The sequence below is a fragment of the Anolis sagrei genome, chromosome 12 (assembly GCF_037176765.1).
Source record: "Anolis sagrei isolate rAnoSag1 chromosome 12, rAnoSag1.mat, whole genome shotgun sequence".
Taxonomy (NCBI): Eukaryota; Metazoa; Chordata; class Lepidosauria; order Squamata; family Dactyloidae; genus Anolis; species Anolis sagrei.
Window position 1 is genome coordinate 20,483,253 of NC_090032.1, and position 14,330 is coordinate 20,497,582.

The 14,330-nt window shown below is 45.0% G+C and overlaps 1 protein-coding gene across 2 annotated transcripts in view; it reads left to right on the plus strand.

Moving 5' to 3' along the window:
* CDC42BPG (CDC42 binding protein kinase gamma) overlaps nucleotides 1-14,330 on the plus strand; it is a 110,278-nt gene that overhangs the window by 66,708 nt on the left and 29,240 nt on the right. Inside the window, exons 19-28 of one of the 2 annotated variants that reach the window (XM_067472549.1) lie at nucleotides 145-293; nucleotides 2,896-2,984; nucleotides 4,068-4,120; nucleotides 7,336-7,440; nucleotides 8,346-8,405; nucleotides 10,725-10,830; nucleotides 11,771-11,904; nucleotides 12,027-12,166; nucleotides 12,480-12,561; nucleotides 13,541-13,757. In XM_067472549.1, the coding sequence (XP_067328650.1) occupies nucleotides 145-293; nucleotides 2,896-2,984; nucleotides 4,068-4,120; nucleotides 7,336-7,440; nucleotides 8,346-8,405; nucleotides 10,725-10,830; nucleotides 11,771-11,904; nucleotides 12,027-12,166; nucleotides 12,480-12,561; nucleotides 13,541-13,757 (1,135 nt within the window). The remainder of the gene's footprint in view (nucleotides 1-144; nucleotides 294-2,895; nucleotides 2,985-4,067; nucleotides 4,121-7,335; nucleotides 7,441-8,345; nucleotides 8,406-10,724; nucleotides 10,831-11,770; nucleotides 11,905-12,026; nucleotides 12,167-12,479; nucleotides 12,562-13,540; nucleotides 13,758-14,330) is intronic. The other variant, XM_067472550.1, reaches the window with a different exon arrangement.

Below are 14,330 nucleotides of genomic sequence, written 5' to 3' on the forward strand. Positions count from 1 at the left end.
AATAGTGTCTCTGCTATGTTAGGAATTGTGGGAGTTGAAGTCCAAAACACCCATGCCTACTTTATATAGTCAGCCTACCACATAATAATAGTACGATTATATGCCCGGTCCTAAAACGAGACTTGTTTTGCCTTTCCTGGTCAGGACACGCTCTGGAAGGCCCGTCGGCTGCAGAAAGTGGAGGCTTCGGCCAAGTTGGAGTTGCAGTCGGCGCTGGAGGCTGAGATCCGGGCCAAACAAAGCGTCCAGGAGGAGCTGGGCAAGCTGAAGGTGGCGCACTTGGCGGTTGAGCGGTGAGCAATAAAAATAATAATAATAATAATAATAATAATAATAATAATAATAATGGACAGTGAGCTGGGCTGACAGTCGGGTGCTCACCCCGACCTGGGCTTCGAACTGGCAACCTTTCAGTTAGCAGCGATCTATTGCTGTTGGTCATTAACCGGATGTGCTAAAGCCCGGTCCCTATTAATGAATCCATTATTAATAGGGGTCGGGCTGTATCACAGCTGGTAAATCACCAGCAGCAATAGAAAGGTTGCCAGTTCGAAGCCCAGGTCGGGGTGAGTACCCGACTGTCAGCCTAGCTCACTGTCCACCTAAGCAGTTCGAAAACAACTTGAGAGCTGTAAGTAGAGGAATTAGGTACCACTTAAAAGCAGGGAAAGGTATTTTACAACACCATAAAAGGAAATACCGGAAATGCCGGTGACCAAAATGAAGGAGGAAGTCTGTGATGACTCTTCGTCATAGAGGATGGAGCAACAGTGCACCCGTGAGATCGGAATTGAGCACAACCTCCAGGACGCCGAAGTTGAATTTCGGAACAACATACCTCTGTCTATTTGTCCTGTCCATTTCAGTGACACTGGATGTTTGCCGTGTATGTGTCCTGAGATAATAATAATAATAATAATTTCTAATATTCATAATAGATCCATAGCTGCTTTGAATCTCTTTTGGGAGAGATAAAGCGGGGTATAAATCAATATAATAATAATAATTAGAAAATGATGAATAAGAAATGGATGAATTGAGATCTCAACAAACCAAATAACCAACAATGAAATACATGTTGAGGTTATGGATATGGAATGCGGCATGGAGGGGGGGGGGTGTTCCGCCAGCCGAGGGGCCCCCATAGAAGTGGTGGTGGGGAAGGGAAGATGCGGGAAAAGGAGACCACTAATTCGGCCTAGGGATCGTGTAACAACATTAGTAATTCCAAACCGGTCTCCTGATATGGTAAACTGGTGTAACCAGGATGGCGGTCCCTCTGGATTGAAGGTGGTGCTGTTGAACGCCAGATCTGTCAATGGAAAAACAACTCGGGCAGATCTGGCATGCATTACGGAGACCTGGTTGGACGAAGCTGGAGGTGTGAATTTGACCCAGCTCTGCCCGCCAGGTTTTTCCGTGCAGCACCAGCCGAGATCCGGAGGGCGGGGAGGCGGGGTCGCAGTGGTCTATAGAGATTCCATCCCTCTGACCAGGGGCCCCATCCCGCAGTCAACAAATTTTGAATGCGTCTACCTGAGGGTCGGTGACCGGGACAGAATAGGGATTCTGTTAGTGTACCGTCCACCTCGCTGCACTACAGTCTCCCTACCTGAGCTAGCGGGGGTGGTCTCAAGCCTGGCATTGGAGTCCCAGCAGCTTCTCGTGCTGGGGGACTTCAATGTCCATGCCAAGGCGGCCCTTTCAGGAGCGACTCAGGACTTCATGTCTGCCACGGCAATCATGGGGCTGCCGCAGCAAGTATCTGGACACACAGTGCAGGACATACATTGGACTTGGTTTTCTGCCAGGGATGGGAGGAAGGTGGCGGTGTCGAGGAGTTGACCATCTCTCCGTTGCCATGGACCGACCACTTCCTGGTCAGATTTAGGCTCACTGCGCCCCCTAACCTCTGCAGAGGTGGAGGACCCATTAAATTGGTCTGGAACCCCAGGTTTCGGCAGTGACCAGGGGAGCATTTGCACAGCTGAAGCTTGTGCGCCAGCTGCGCCCGTACCTTGGGAAGTCTGACTTGGCCACGGTAGTCCACGCTCTGGTTACATCCCGTTTAACTACTGCAACGCCCTCTACGTGGGGTTGCCTTTGAAGACGGCTCGGAAGCTTCAACTAGTCCAACGCTCGGCAGCCATGATTCTAACAGGAGCGGAGAGCAGGGAGCATACAACCCCCCTGCTGCGCCAACTCCACTGGCTACCGATTTGCTACCGGGCTCAATTCAAAGTGCTGGCGTGGGCCTTTAAAGCCCTAAACGGTTCTGGCCCAAGCTACCTATCTGACCACATCTCTGCCTATGAAACCACCAGGACTTTGAGATCTTCCGGGGAGGCCCTGCTCTTGATCCTGGCTGCCTCACAGGCACGGCTGGCGGGGACGAGAGATAGGGCCTTCTCGGTGGTGGCCCCGCAGCTGTGGAACGCCCTTCCCACGGACATTAGACTAGCTTCATCATTAATGGTATTCCGCAAAAAAATGAAAACCTGGTTGTTTGAGCAGGCGTTCAAATAGTTAGTGCAATGAATGTAATGAACATAGGAATGGAACAATGGATGACGGATCTGGATCATGTTTTTAGTGATGAGACGCTAGCGAATGGCTATTGGTGTTAATTGTATATTGTTGTTAATTGTATACTTTTCTATAATATGTTATGATGTTAACTGTTTTTTATACTGTGTTATGGTAGCATGGAATTTTTGCTGTTCTTGTTGTGAACCGCTGTGAGTCGCCTATGGGCTGAGAACAGCGGTATACAAATAAAGTCAGTAAGTAAATAAATACATAAATACAAAGAGGGGTGGAACGTTGCAATAAAATAACATTTCCCTCCTGTTTCTCCCCGTTTCCCCTTCCGGACCCCATCGGTGTGTCCCAAAGCCAGTTGCAGGAGGCACAGAAGGAGAACCGGGCGCTGCGCCTGGAAGTGGAGAAGACCAAAGGGGAACTCAAGGCACAGGCACTGGAAGGTGAGTAGGCTGAAAAAGCCCCCCTTGGCTTATACACGAGTCAAAATGATTTATTATTTTACTCTGTTATTATTATTATTACCTTTCCTAGCTTGGGGTTACTTGAGAAAGTCATTGTGTGTCAAGTTTGGTCTTTATCAGTTATTTATGTGGCTCGCAGTGCTCTCAGGGAGTTAGTGAAGGTACTGTGAGTCCCATCATCCATGGTCCATCCTCCTCGAAACTGCACCAGGATGTAGAGTGGGTCATGGGGGCTCTGTGTGCCAAGTTTGGTCTTGATCAGTCATTGGATGAGGGTCGCAGCGGTCTCGGGAAGTGAGTGGAGGTACTTCAAGTCCCATCGTCCATGGTTCATCCTTCTGCAAACTGCACCAGGATGTAGAATGGGCAATGGGGGCTCTATGTGCCAAGTTTGGTCTTGATCAGTCATTGGATGAGGTTCGCAGCGGTCTCGGGAAGTGAGTGGAGGTACTGCGAGTCCCATTGTCCATGGTCCATCCTCTTCCAAGCTGCACCAGGATGTAGAGTGGGTCATGGGGGCTCTGTGTGCCAAGTTTGGTCTTGATCAGTCATTGGATGAGGGTCGCAGCGGTCTCGGGAAGTGAGTGGAGTTGCTTCAAGTCCCATCGTCCATGGTCCATCCTCCTCCAAACTGCACCAGGATGTAGAATGGGTCATGGGGCTCTATGTGCTAAGTTTGGTCTTGATCAGTCATTGGATGAGGGTCACAGTGGTCTCGGGAAGTGAGTGGAGGTACTGCGAGTCCCATTGTCCATGGTCCATCCTTCTGCAAACTGCACCGGGATGTAGAGTGGGTCATGGGGGCTCTGTGTGACAAGTATAAACCAAAGGGGGCTTTTGGAGTCTTAAAAATGGGCTGAAAAACCCGGCTTATACTCAAGTATATACGGCATCTTTTTGATTTTCTCCATAGTGACAGAAAATGAGAAGGGCATCATTCTTGCCACGTTTCGGAACGTTTCACTCGTGCACTGATTTTCAAAATTATGTCTCTTAATGAGAGGAGGATACACTGGGCGACACCAACCATTGTGTTCTCCTCCTTTTTCTTTTTCCATGCAGGCTCCAAGCACCAAGGACCTCTGATCCCTTTCCTCTCCTTCCGGAGCTCGAGCGTAAGTCCAATAATAATAATAATAATAATAATTATTATTATTATTATTATTATTATTATTTTATTTATTTATTTATTTGTCGTGTCAGAACAACCAGTCTAACAGAACAAAGCAAACAAACAGAAAATACACAACTTGTGAGTTTGGTAGCTGGTTAAATGTCCTTTGACCAGTATCTGGCCACTTGGAGTGCTTCCGGTGTTGCTGCAAGAAGGTCCTCCATTGTGCATGTGGCAGGGCTCAGGTTGCATTGCAGTAGGTGGTCAGTGGATTGCTCTTCTCCACACTCGCATGTCGAGGATTCTACTTTGTAGCCCCATTTCTGAAGGTTGGCTCTGCATCTTGTGGTGCCAGAGCGCAGTCTGTTCAGTGCCTTCCAAGTCGCCCAGTCTTCTGTGTGCCCAGGAGGGAGTCTCTCATTTGGTATCAGCCATTGGTTGAGGTGCTGGGTTTGAGCCTGCCACTTTTGGACTCTCGCTTGCTGAGGTGTTCCAGCGAGTGTCTCTGTAGATCTTAGAAAACTATTTCTAGATTTAAGTCGTTGGCGTGCTGGCTGATACCCAAACAGGGGATGAGCTGGAGATGTCTCTGCCTTGGTCCTTTCACTATTGGCTGCTACTTCCCGGCGGATGCCAGGTGGTGCAATACCAGCTAAGCAGTGTAATTTCTCCAGTGGTGTAGGGCGCAGACACTCCATATCTCATTAAGAGCCACATCCACTGTCTTAGCGTGGTGAGATGTGTTCCACACTGGGCATGCGTACTCAGCAGCAGAGTAGCACAGCGCAAGGGCAGATGTCTTCACTGTGTCTGGTTGTGATCCCCAGGTTATGCCAGTCAGCTTTCGTATGATGTTGTTTCTAGCACCCACTTTTTGCTTGATGTTCAGGCAGTGCTTCTTGTGGGTCAGAGCACGGTCCAGAGTGACTCCCAGGTACTTGGGTGCGCTGCAATGCTCCAGTGGGATTCCCAGGTAATAATCCTCAGAGCTCGGGATGCTTGTCTGTTCTTGAGATGAAAGGCACATGTCTTAATAATAATAATAATAATAATAATAATAATAATAATAATAATACTTTATTTATACCCCGCTACCATCTCCCCAGGGGACTTGGTGCGGCTTACATGAGGCCGAGCCTGAATACAACAGTACAAGCAACAACAACAACAGTACTAGCAATTAAAATAAAAACATAGAAAATAAAATATACAACATTATCAATAAGACAACACACAATTAAACGAGTGGGAAGGGGGGGAAATGGCACAAAAGTTGGGTATAAATAAACATAATAATAATAAACATAATAAACATAATAAACATAATAAACATAATAAACATAATAATAGTAATAATAATAATAATAATAATAATAATAATAATAATAATAATAAAGCATTTGATTCACTGCCACATTGTCAATAATCAAACGTCTAGATGTCATCGGGGTTTGTGAAAATATTAGAACAAGCCAGTAAAGGTCATCCCAGTGGTGATCGGCACACTGGGTGCAGTGCCTAAAGACCTTGGCCTGCACTTAAACACAATCGGTGCTGACAAAATTTCCTTCAGTCACCCTGCACACATTATTCGCCAATACATCACACAGTCCTAGACACTGGGGAAGTCTCCGACATGTGATCCAATACAACAGACTGCATAGTGATCTTGTTTGCCATATACTAATCTTGTTGTGTTTCAAATAATAATAAATCTATCTATGAGTCACTTTATGTCTTATATAATAATATCTATCTACCTATGAACCACTTTGAGTCTCCTTGTTGGAGAGAAAAGTGGAATATGAATAAACATAATAATAATAATAATAATAATAATAATAAACAGTAATAATAATAATAATAATAATAATAATAATAATAAAGCATTTGACTCACTTCCACATTGTCGGATCATCAAATGTCTAGATGTCATCGGAGTTTGTGAAAATATTAGAACAAGCCAGTCATAGGTGGTCCCAGTGGTGTTTGGCACACTGGGTGCAGTGCCTAAAGACCTTGGCCTGCACTTAAACACAATCGGCGCTGACAAAATTACCATCTGTCAGCTGCAAAAGGCCATCCTGCACACATTATTCGCCAATACGTCACACAGTCCTATAATAATAATAATAATAATAATAATAATAATAAATAATTTCATTTTATGGTATGATATCCCTTCCTGAAAGACAGTGACAAATGCAAGATACTCCACTTTGGCAGGAAAAACGAAATGCAAAGATACAGAATGGGGGATGCCTGGCTCGAGAGCAGTACGTGTGAAAAAGATCTTGGAGTCCTCGTGGACAACAAGTTAAACATGAGCCAGGAATGTGATGTGGCGGCAAAAAAAGCCAATAGGATTTGGGCCTCTATAGTGTCTAGATCCCGAGAAGGCATGCTCCCCTTCTATTCCGCCTTGGTTACACCACACCGGGAATATTGTGTCCAATTCTGGGCACCACAATTCAAGAGAGAGATTGACAAGCTGGAATGTGTCCAGAGGAGGGCGACTCAAAGGATCAAGGGTCTGGAGAACAAGCCCTATGAGGAGCGGCTTAAGGAGCTGGGCATGTTTAGCCTGAAGAAGAGAAGGCTGAGAGGAGATATAATATTAGCCATGTATATATATGTGAGAGGAAGCCACAGGGAGGAAGGAGCAAGCTTGTTTTCTGCTTCCCTGGAGACTAGATTGGATTACTGCAATGCGCTCTACGTGGGGCTGCCCTTGAAGACGGCTCGGAAGCTCCAACTGGTCCAACGATCAGCAGCCAGGATGCTAACTGGGGCTCCTTACAGAGAGAGGTCAACCCTCCTGTTCAAGAGAGGAGATTCCATCCTGGCACGTGAACATGAGGAAGAACTTCCTGACTGTGAGAGCCGTTCAGCAGTGGAACTCTCTGCCCCGGAGGGAGTGTGGTGGAGGCTCCTTCTTTGGAAGCTTTTAAACAGAGGCTGGATGGCCATCTGTCAGGGGTGATTTGAATGCAATTTTCCTGCTTCTTGGCAGAATGGGGTTGGACTGGATGGCCCATGAGGTCTCTTCCAACTCTTTGATTCTAGGATTCTATAAGACAAATCCCAAGCTTGCGCAATGCTAGGGAGGGACATTGATGTGGCACGCAAATTTTGTGACTGCAAAATGTGTTAGATGTGTTCTCTACGATCCGCCCACTCTCTATGTCCTTCTTTCTATGTTGCTCTTTTTGTCAGAAGGATGCCATCGCTTTTGGGGGATCCTCGGACCCGCAAGAGCCTCGGAAACCCACCGAGGAGGTCCAAATGCGCGGCGAAGGGAGGCGAAGCTTGCGCACCAACGTAAGTCACCGTTTTGTCCTGCTAACATTGGCATCCCTAAGGATGCATCTACACTGTATAGTTGATGCAATGTGTGTTGCATTATTATTTTCCTTTTAAAAAATTTGAAATATACGAAATTTCGTAAAATTACGAATCGATTCGTTAATGGCGGACGCGATTGCGTAATGCGCTAAAAAACGCTAAAAACCATCTCCAAATGGGAGAGGGGGAACTTCTGAAGCTTCCCTCTCCCTCTGTTGTTGACTGTTGGTGTGATAAAACAAACAACAACTCTAAAACTTATAAAACAACAACTATAAAACGAAAATAATTACGAAATAATTACGAAATAATTACGAAATAAATTGGAAAAATTGTTTCGATTCTTAATTCCTCCTCACACTATTCCTGCATGGCTCAATATTGGATCGTAAGCTAATTTAAATACGAATTAATAATTAATTACGAAATTAACGAACGAAAATTAACGAAATTAATGCCCAAGCCTAGTGTTTACAACAAAACGGACTTTACTTAAAAAATAACCCTCATACATCCCCTAGTGACCTCTTCACCCTCCGTCAGAGACTGTGATATGAAATCTCTGCTAGCTGTGACCAAGACTCTGCAGTGTTTGGGGGATCGGAATTTGGGGGATCGGAACCAGAAACAAGCGAACTCAGGCTTAGCTTCTCACTCTAACACAGTGTTGCCTGAACTGACTGTAACGTAAACTGCCTGTCTTTGAGACAGTCTTTCCTATTGCACAAACAGAGGAGGCCGGGATAGGATTGAATTAACGTGCCTACGTAGCAGGGGTATTGTGTATGTTTATATGTAGATGCACTTTAGGCCAGTTAGATTAGCTATGGGCACGGAGAGCTGTAAAGGCATCAATGCAACCTCTTCCTTTTTCATTGAAGGTCCCAGTATCCCCAACTCAGACAGGAACGACTACCATGGAAAACCCAGCATCCCTGAAGGTAATGGAAACTTATAAACACTTGGGCTCGGAGGAGGAAGGAGAGCAGGGAAGTGCTCAGGAATTGGAGGGATAATAATAATAATAATAATAATAATAATAATAATACGATGAGGGTTTGAAAGTGCCCACATTTCTAGAAAGACGAAGAGACAGAGCACAGACAGCGTTCTGCTAGAATAGCTGCTAAAAACGTTGAGCTAACTGGGAGACACCCTAGTACCTCCTGCACGGGGAATTCAGGGCTATAAATCCAATTTATGATCTTTCTCTGGAAGATTGTAAGCGGAAGCTGAATGGCCATCTGTCAGGAGGGCATGGGTGGTATCTTCCTTAACGGCAGAATGGGGTTGGACTGGGTGGCCTTTGGAGATCCCTTCCAATTTAGTGATACTTTAGTGTGTTTAATCTCTGTTCTGTGTATTTTAATATGTACTCTGTAGAAATACATTTTAGCCATCAGGAGAGGATTATGACGTTTTGAAAGTGTTCACATTTCTAGAGAGACGAAAAGAGACAGAGCACAGACGGCGTTCTGCTAGAATAGCTGCTAAAAACGCTGAGCTAATTGGGAGACACCCTAGTACCTCCTGCACAGGGAATTCAGGGCTATAAATCCAATTTTATGATCTTTCTCTGGAGGATTGTAAGCGGAAGCTGAATGGCCATCTGTCAGGAGGGCATGGGTGGTATCTTCCTTAACGGCAGAATGGGGTTGGACTGGATGGCCTTTGGAGATCCCTTCCAACTTTAGTGATACTTTAGTGTGTTTAATCTCTGTTCTGTGTATTTTAATATGTACTCTGTAGAAATACATTTTAGCCACCGGGAGAGGATTATGACAGTTTGAAAGTGCTCACATTTCTAGAGAGACGAAAAGAGACAGAGCACAGACGGCGTTCTGCTAGAATAGCTGCTAAAAACGCTGAGCTAATTGGGAGACACCCTAGTACCTGGAATCTGCTTTGTGTCTGCTGCTAAGGACTTAGTTCATTGCTGGTTGTCTGATGGAAGACTGATGTTTCTTTTGGGACTTTGTAAGAGACTTTAATTTGTGTCTGGGTTAAGACTTCCTTGCTTTCTTTTGCACTTTTCAATTGCATTTGCTTATCTTTTGTGCTTTTTTCTTTTACTTTCAACATTGTCTAAAGCAGTGGTTCTCAACCTTCCTAATGCTGCGACCCCTTAGTACAGTTCCTCACATTGTGGTGACCCCCAACCATAACATTTTCATTGCTACTTCGTAACTGTAATTTTGCTACTGTTACGAATCGTAATGTAAATATTTGATATACAGGATGTATTTTCAATTCCCAAATACCCAATATGCCCAAATTTGAATACTGGTGGGGTTGGGGGATTGATTTTGTCATTTGGGAGCTGTAGTTGCTGGGATTTATAGTTCACCTACAATCAAAGAGCATTCTGAACACCACCAATGATGAAATTGAACCAAACTTGGTACACAGGACTCCCTTGACCAAGAGAAAATACTGGGAGGATCTGGTGGACATTGACCTTGAATGTTTGGAGTTGTAGTTCACCTCCATCCAGAGAGCACTGTGGACTCAAACAATGATGGATCTGGACCAAACTTGGCACGAATACTCAATATGCTGAAATGTGAACACTGGAGGAGTTTGAGGAAAAATAGACCTTAACATTTCGGAGTTGTAGTTGCTGGGATTTATAGTTCACCTACAACAAAATAACATTCTGACATCTTTGCTACTGGCATGTATGACATCTGAGGCCAGCACTGGACTCACGGAGAACTGTTCATCTCTGTGGCAATGAAAGAGTATAGAGATGTGAACATAAGCGTCCTTTAAGTCTAGGAAAGACGGCAGTGTTCTGTGGTATAGGGCTCAAATAGAGAAACATTCCCCAAAGACTTATGCTACTCTTCTTATGTTTACATGGCTTTCATTATCCTTAATTATTGGGGTAACTCTATCGCACCAACGATAGAATTGGACCAAACTTCCCACACAGAACCCATGACCAACAGAAAATACTATGCTTTCTGATGATATTTGGTGACCCCTCTGACACCCCCTCATGACCCCCACAGGGGTCCCGACCCCCAAGTTGAGAAACACTGGTCTAAAGGCTGTTTTTGAAGGGCAACTCAGGACAAGAACCATCGTTTCCCAGACTTGAGGGCCCATCACTTTGTGCCACAGGAAAGTGTGCAATCCTCTCCAAATCATCCGTTAAACCAGTTAAACCATCAGCCTCTGGTGGCCGATCTACAACACCTACAGTGTCGATGCGCCCAAAGTCTTACGTGTCTTGTTTTTGTTTACTTTCTTCCCAGCCCAAATCGCACGCTTTCAAGACGCACAGCTTCTCCACACCCACCAAATGCATGCGATGCACATCTCTGTTGGTCGGCTTGGTCCGGCAAGGATTGTCGTGTGAAGGTGAGGGACATCTTTCTTATCTCTTCTAGGGTTAATGTTCTTTGGGCAGGCTGCGTGGCCATCTGTCAGGAGGGATTTGGTTGTGCCTCCTCAAATGGCAGAATGGGATTAGACTTAACGGCCCTTTGGGGTCACTTCCAATTTTATGCTCTTTCTCTGGAGGATTGTAAGCAGAAGCTGAATGGCCATCTGTCAGGAGGGCATGGGTGGTATCCTCCTTAACGGCAGAATGGGGTTGGACTGGATGGCCTTTGGAGATCCCTTCCAACTTTAGTGATACTTTAGTGTGTTTAATCTCTGTTCTGTGTATTTTAATATGTACTCTGTAGAAATACATTTTAGCCATCGGGAGAGGATTATGACGGTTTGAAAATGCTCACATTTCTAGAGAGACGAAAAGAGACAGAGCACAGACGGCGTTCCGCTAGAATAGCTGCTAAAAACGCTGAGCTAATTGGGAGACACCCTAGTACCTCCTGCACAGGGAATTCAGGGCTATAAATCCAATTTTATGATCTTTCTCTGGAGGATTATAAGCGGAAGCTGAATGGCCATCTGTCAGGAGGGCATGGGTGGTATCTTCCTTAACGGCAGAATGGGATTGGACTGGATGGCCTTTGGCGATCCCTTCCATCTTTAGTGATACTTTAGTGTGTTTAATCTCTGTTCTGTGTATTTTAATATGTACTCCGTAGAAATACATTTTAATATGTATCGTTTATAGAAATATATTTTAATATGTAAATTTATAGAATTTTTCAAATGTTTATGTGTTTCAATTATGCTGTAACCTACCTCGAGCCATCGGGAGAGATGAGTAAGATATAAATAAGTAAATAATAATAACTATTATTATTATTAATATTATTTAGATATAATACTAGCTTGGGTCCCCGGCTTTGCCCAAGTTACTTTAGTTCTCCTTCTCTTTTGTTTCCAGTATGCAACTTTGTCTGCCACGTTTCCTGTGCTGGATCGGCCTCCATTTGCCCCATGCCTCCAGAGCAGGTCCAAAAAACCTTAGGTGTCAACCCAACCAACGGGACCGGCACGGCCTTTGAGGGTTACCTGTCGGTAAGATTTTTCCAGGATTTGAACCTGTAGTCAGAAATGACGGAACGACCCAACTATAGGACAAGGACAAGGGGAATACCTCTAATCACACGAGGCAATTCTCAGGCAGAGTTTTCTCGCAGGTGCCCAAACCTTCTGGGGTTAAGAAAGGATGGCAGAAGGCTTTCGTGGTGGTCAGCGACTTCAAGATTTTCCTCTTCGATGTCCCGGAAGGGAAAGCATCCCAATGCGACGTGGCGGTCATGCACGTCACGGACATGAGGTAAACGATGGGTTCGGATTACAGGGAAGAGATTCCACCTAAAAATTCTGATGGCCGGAACTGTTCTGACAGTGGGATATTTTGCCTTGGCCATCTGTCGGGAGAGATTGGATTGTGTCTTTCTGCCTGGCACAGGGTAGAACTGAGTTACCCCAATAATTAAGGATAATGAAAGCCATGTAAACATAAGAAGAGTAGCATAAGCCTTTGGGGAATGTTTCTCTATTTGAGCCCTATACCACAGAACCCTGCCGTCTTTCCTAGACTTAAAGGATGCTTATGTTCACGTCTCTATACTCTTTCATTGCCACAGGGATGAGCAGTTCTCTGTGAGTCCGGTGTTGGCCTCAGATGTCATACATGCCAGTAGCAAAGATGTGCCCTGCATCTTCCGGGTAAGAGAAAAGGGTATGGAGGATGGTATATAAGTGATGGTGATATTCATAATTCTGCCTTTTCTAAGCTCGCATCTACACCATAGAGGAGCCCCCAGTGGCGCAGTGTGTTAAACCGCTGATCTGCTGAATTTGCTTGACAGGGACCCACTTTCCCTGAGGACACAGGTCCGCAGTCTGGGGTCTCTCCTGGATTCATCAGGAGCCCTTGGTGGCACTCTGTCACAATTTTTAGATTGTAATAAAGTCTCTTATATAGCAATATTTCTTGCTGATGTTGTTCCAAAGACATAAATGAACGATGGATGTTTTTCCAGCCTGAAACATCCTGGCTTCATCTCAGTTCCGGGCAGATGTTGACTCTCCTTAATTGGTGTTGGTAAACGTAAGGAGCCTTGTGTTGACTTCCTTTTTAACATAAAGAACCTTGTAAACATTTCCTTATCTTAAAGATTCATTGCCTCTGATAATGTTTATATTATGTAAATTATGTAAACATGTTGTTTTTTCCCCAAAAGTTCAACAGTTAATCATTTGTCTCAGGTCAGCAAATGCTGACCAGAGACAAATGTTGACACTTATCACGGTCACAGTTCTTATCACAGTTTACTAGGAAGGTCGACCATTTCAACTCTCATTAGCAGGTTTTAATTATAATTCAGCAAGCAGGAGCCTTTGGTGGCAGAGTGGGTTAAACCACTGAGCTGCTGAATATATACTTCTCCTCTTCCTGCTTCCTATACCTCTTTTTCCTTCTCTTCCTCTTTTTCCTCCCTTCTTCTTCCTTCTCTTTCTCTTCCTCCTTCACCTCCTCCTCCTCTAGATGACAATGACCATTCTCAATCTCACGCCACCTAGTATTTTAGGACTGCTGCCCACATCGTCCTTACCCATTTTTCCCGCTAGTTGATGGGAATTGTAGTCCTTGCTAAAAGAAAAGCTTCCTCTATCTCTGGATGTTGCTCTCTTTCCCATGCAGGTGACGGCATCTCAGCTGAGCTCCCCTCTGACCACCAGCTCCATGCTTTTCCTGGCCGACAGCGAAACGGAAATGCGGAAATGGGTGCAAGTGTTGACCGAGCTGCACCACATTTTGCGGGAGAATCGGCACTGCGACCGCACCGTCTACGTCCTCAAAGAAGCCTACGACAACGGCCTCCCTTTTGTCCCGCATGCGCTTTCGGCAGCAATCTTAGGTAGGAAACATAATGAGCGAGTGGGGGTATTAACAAATGTATAGCAGAGTAATTTCTCAGCCGCAGTGCGACCCAGCACCAGTAGCCCAAAGTGACAAAAAGAACCAAAACACGCAGACCAATGGTATCTCTTCCATAGGAGGCTTTCCTTTATAGCAAAATAATATGGTTGCACTATTTCCAAAAACAAGGTTTCCATAACACGAATTAAGTCCAGCCTTCACAGTGGAGTTTCTCACACGAGGCTTTCTCATATTGAGGCTTACCTCACACAGAGGCTTCTCTCACACTAAGGCGTACCTCACACTGTGAGGCATTCACACAGACTGAGACCTTTCTCACACTGAGGCAAACTAACCCAGAGGCCTATGAAGCTACAATAACAAGCTTTCCACAAAACATATAAAATATACTTCCTTCTTTGCTTCCACGCTGGGCTTCTTCCTCATGCAGATAGTCAGCTTCGCTCTCACAGAGCCTGCTCTCACAATGAACTTATACTGGAGCTTTACACAGTAGCTTTTTACACACAACAACCTTTATACCGGAGCTTCACACATGAGGCCTTTTCAT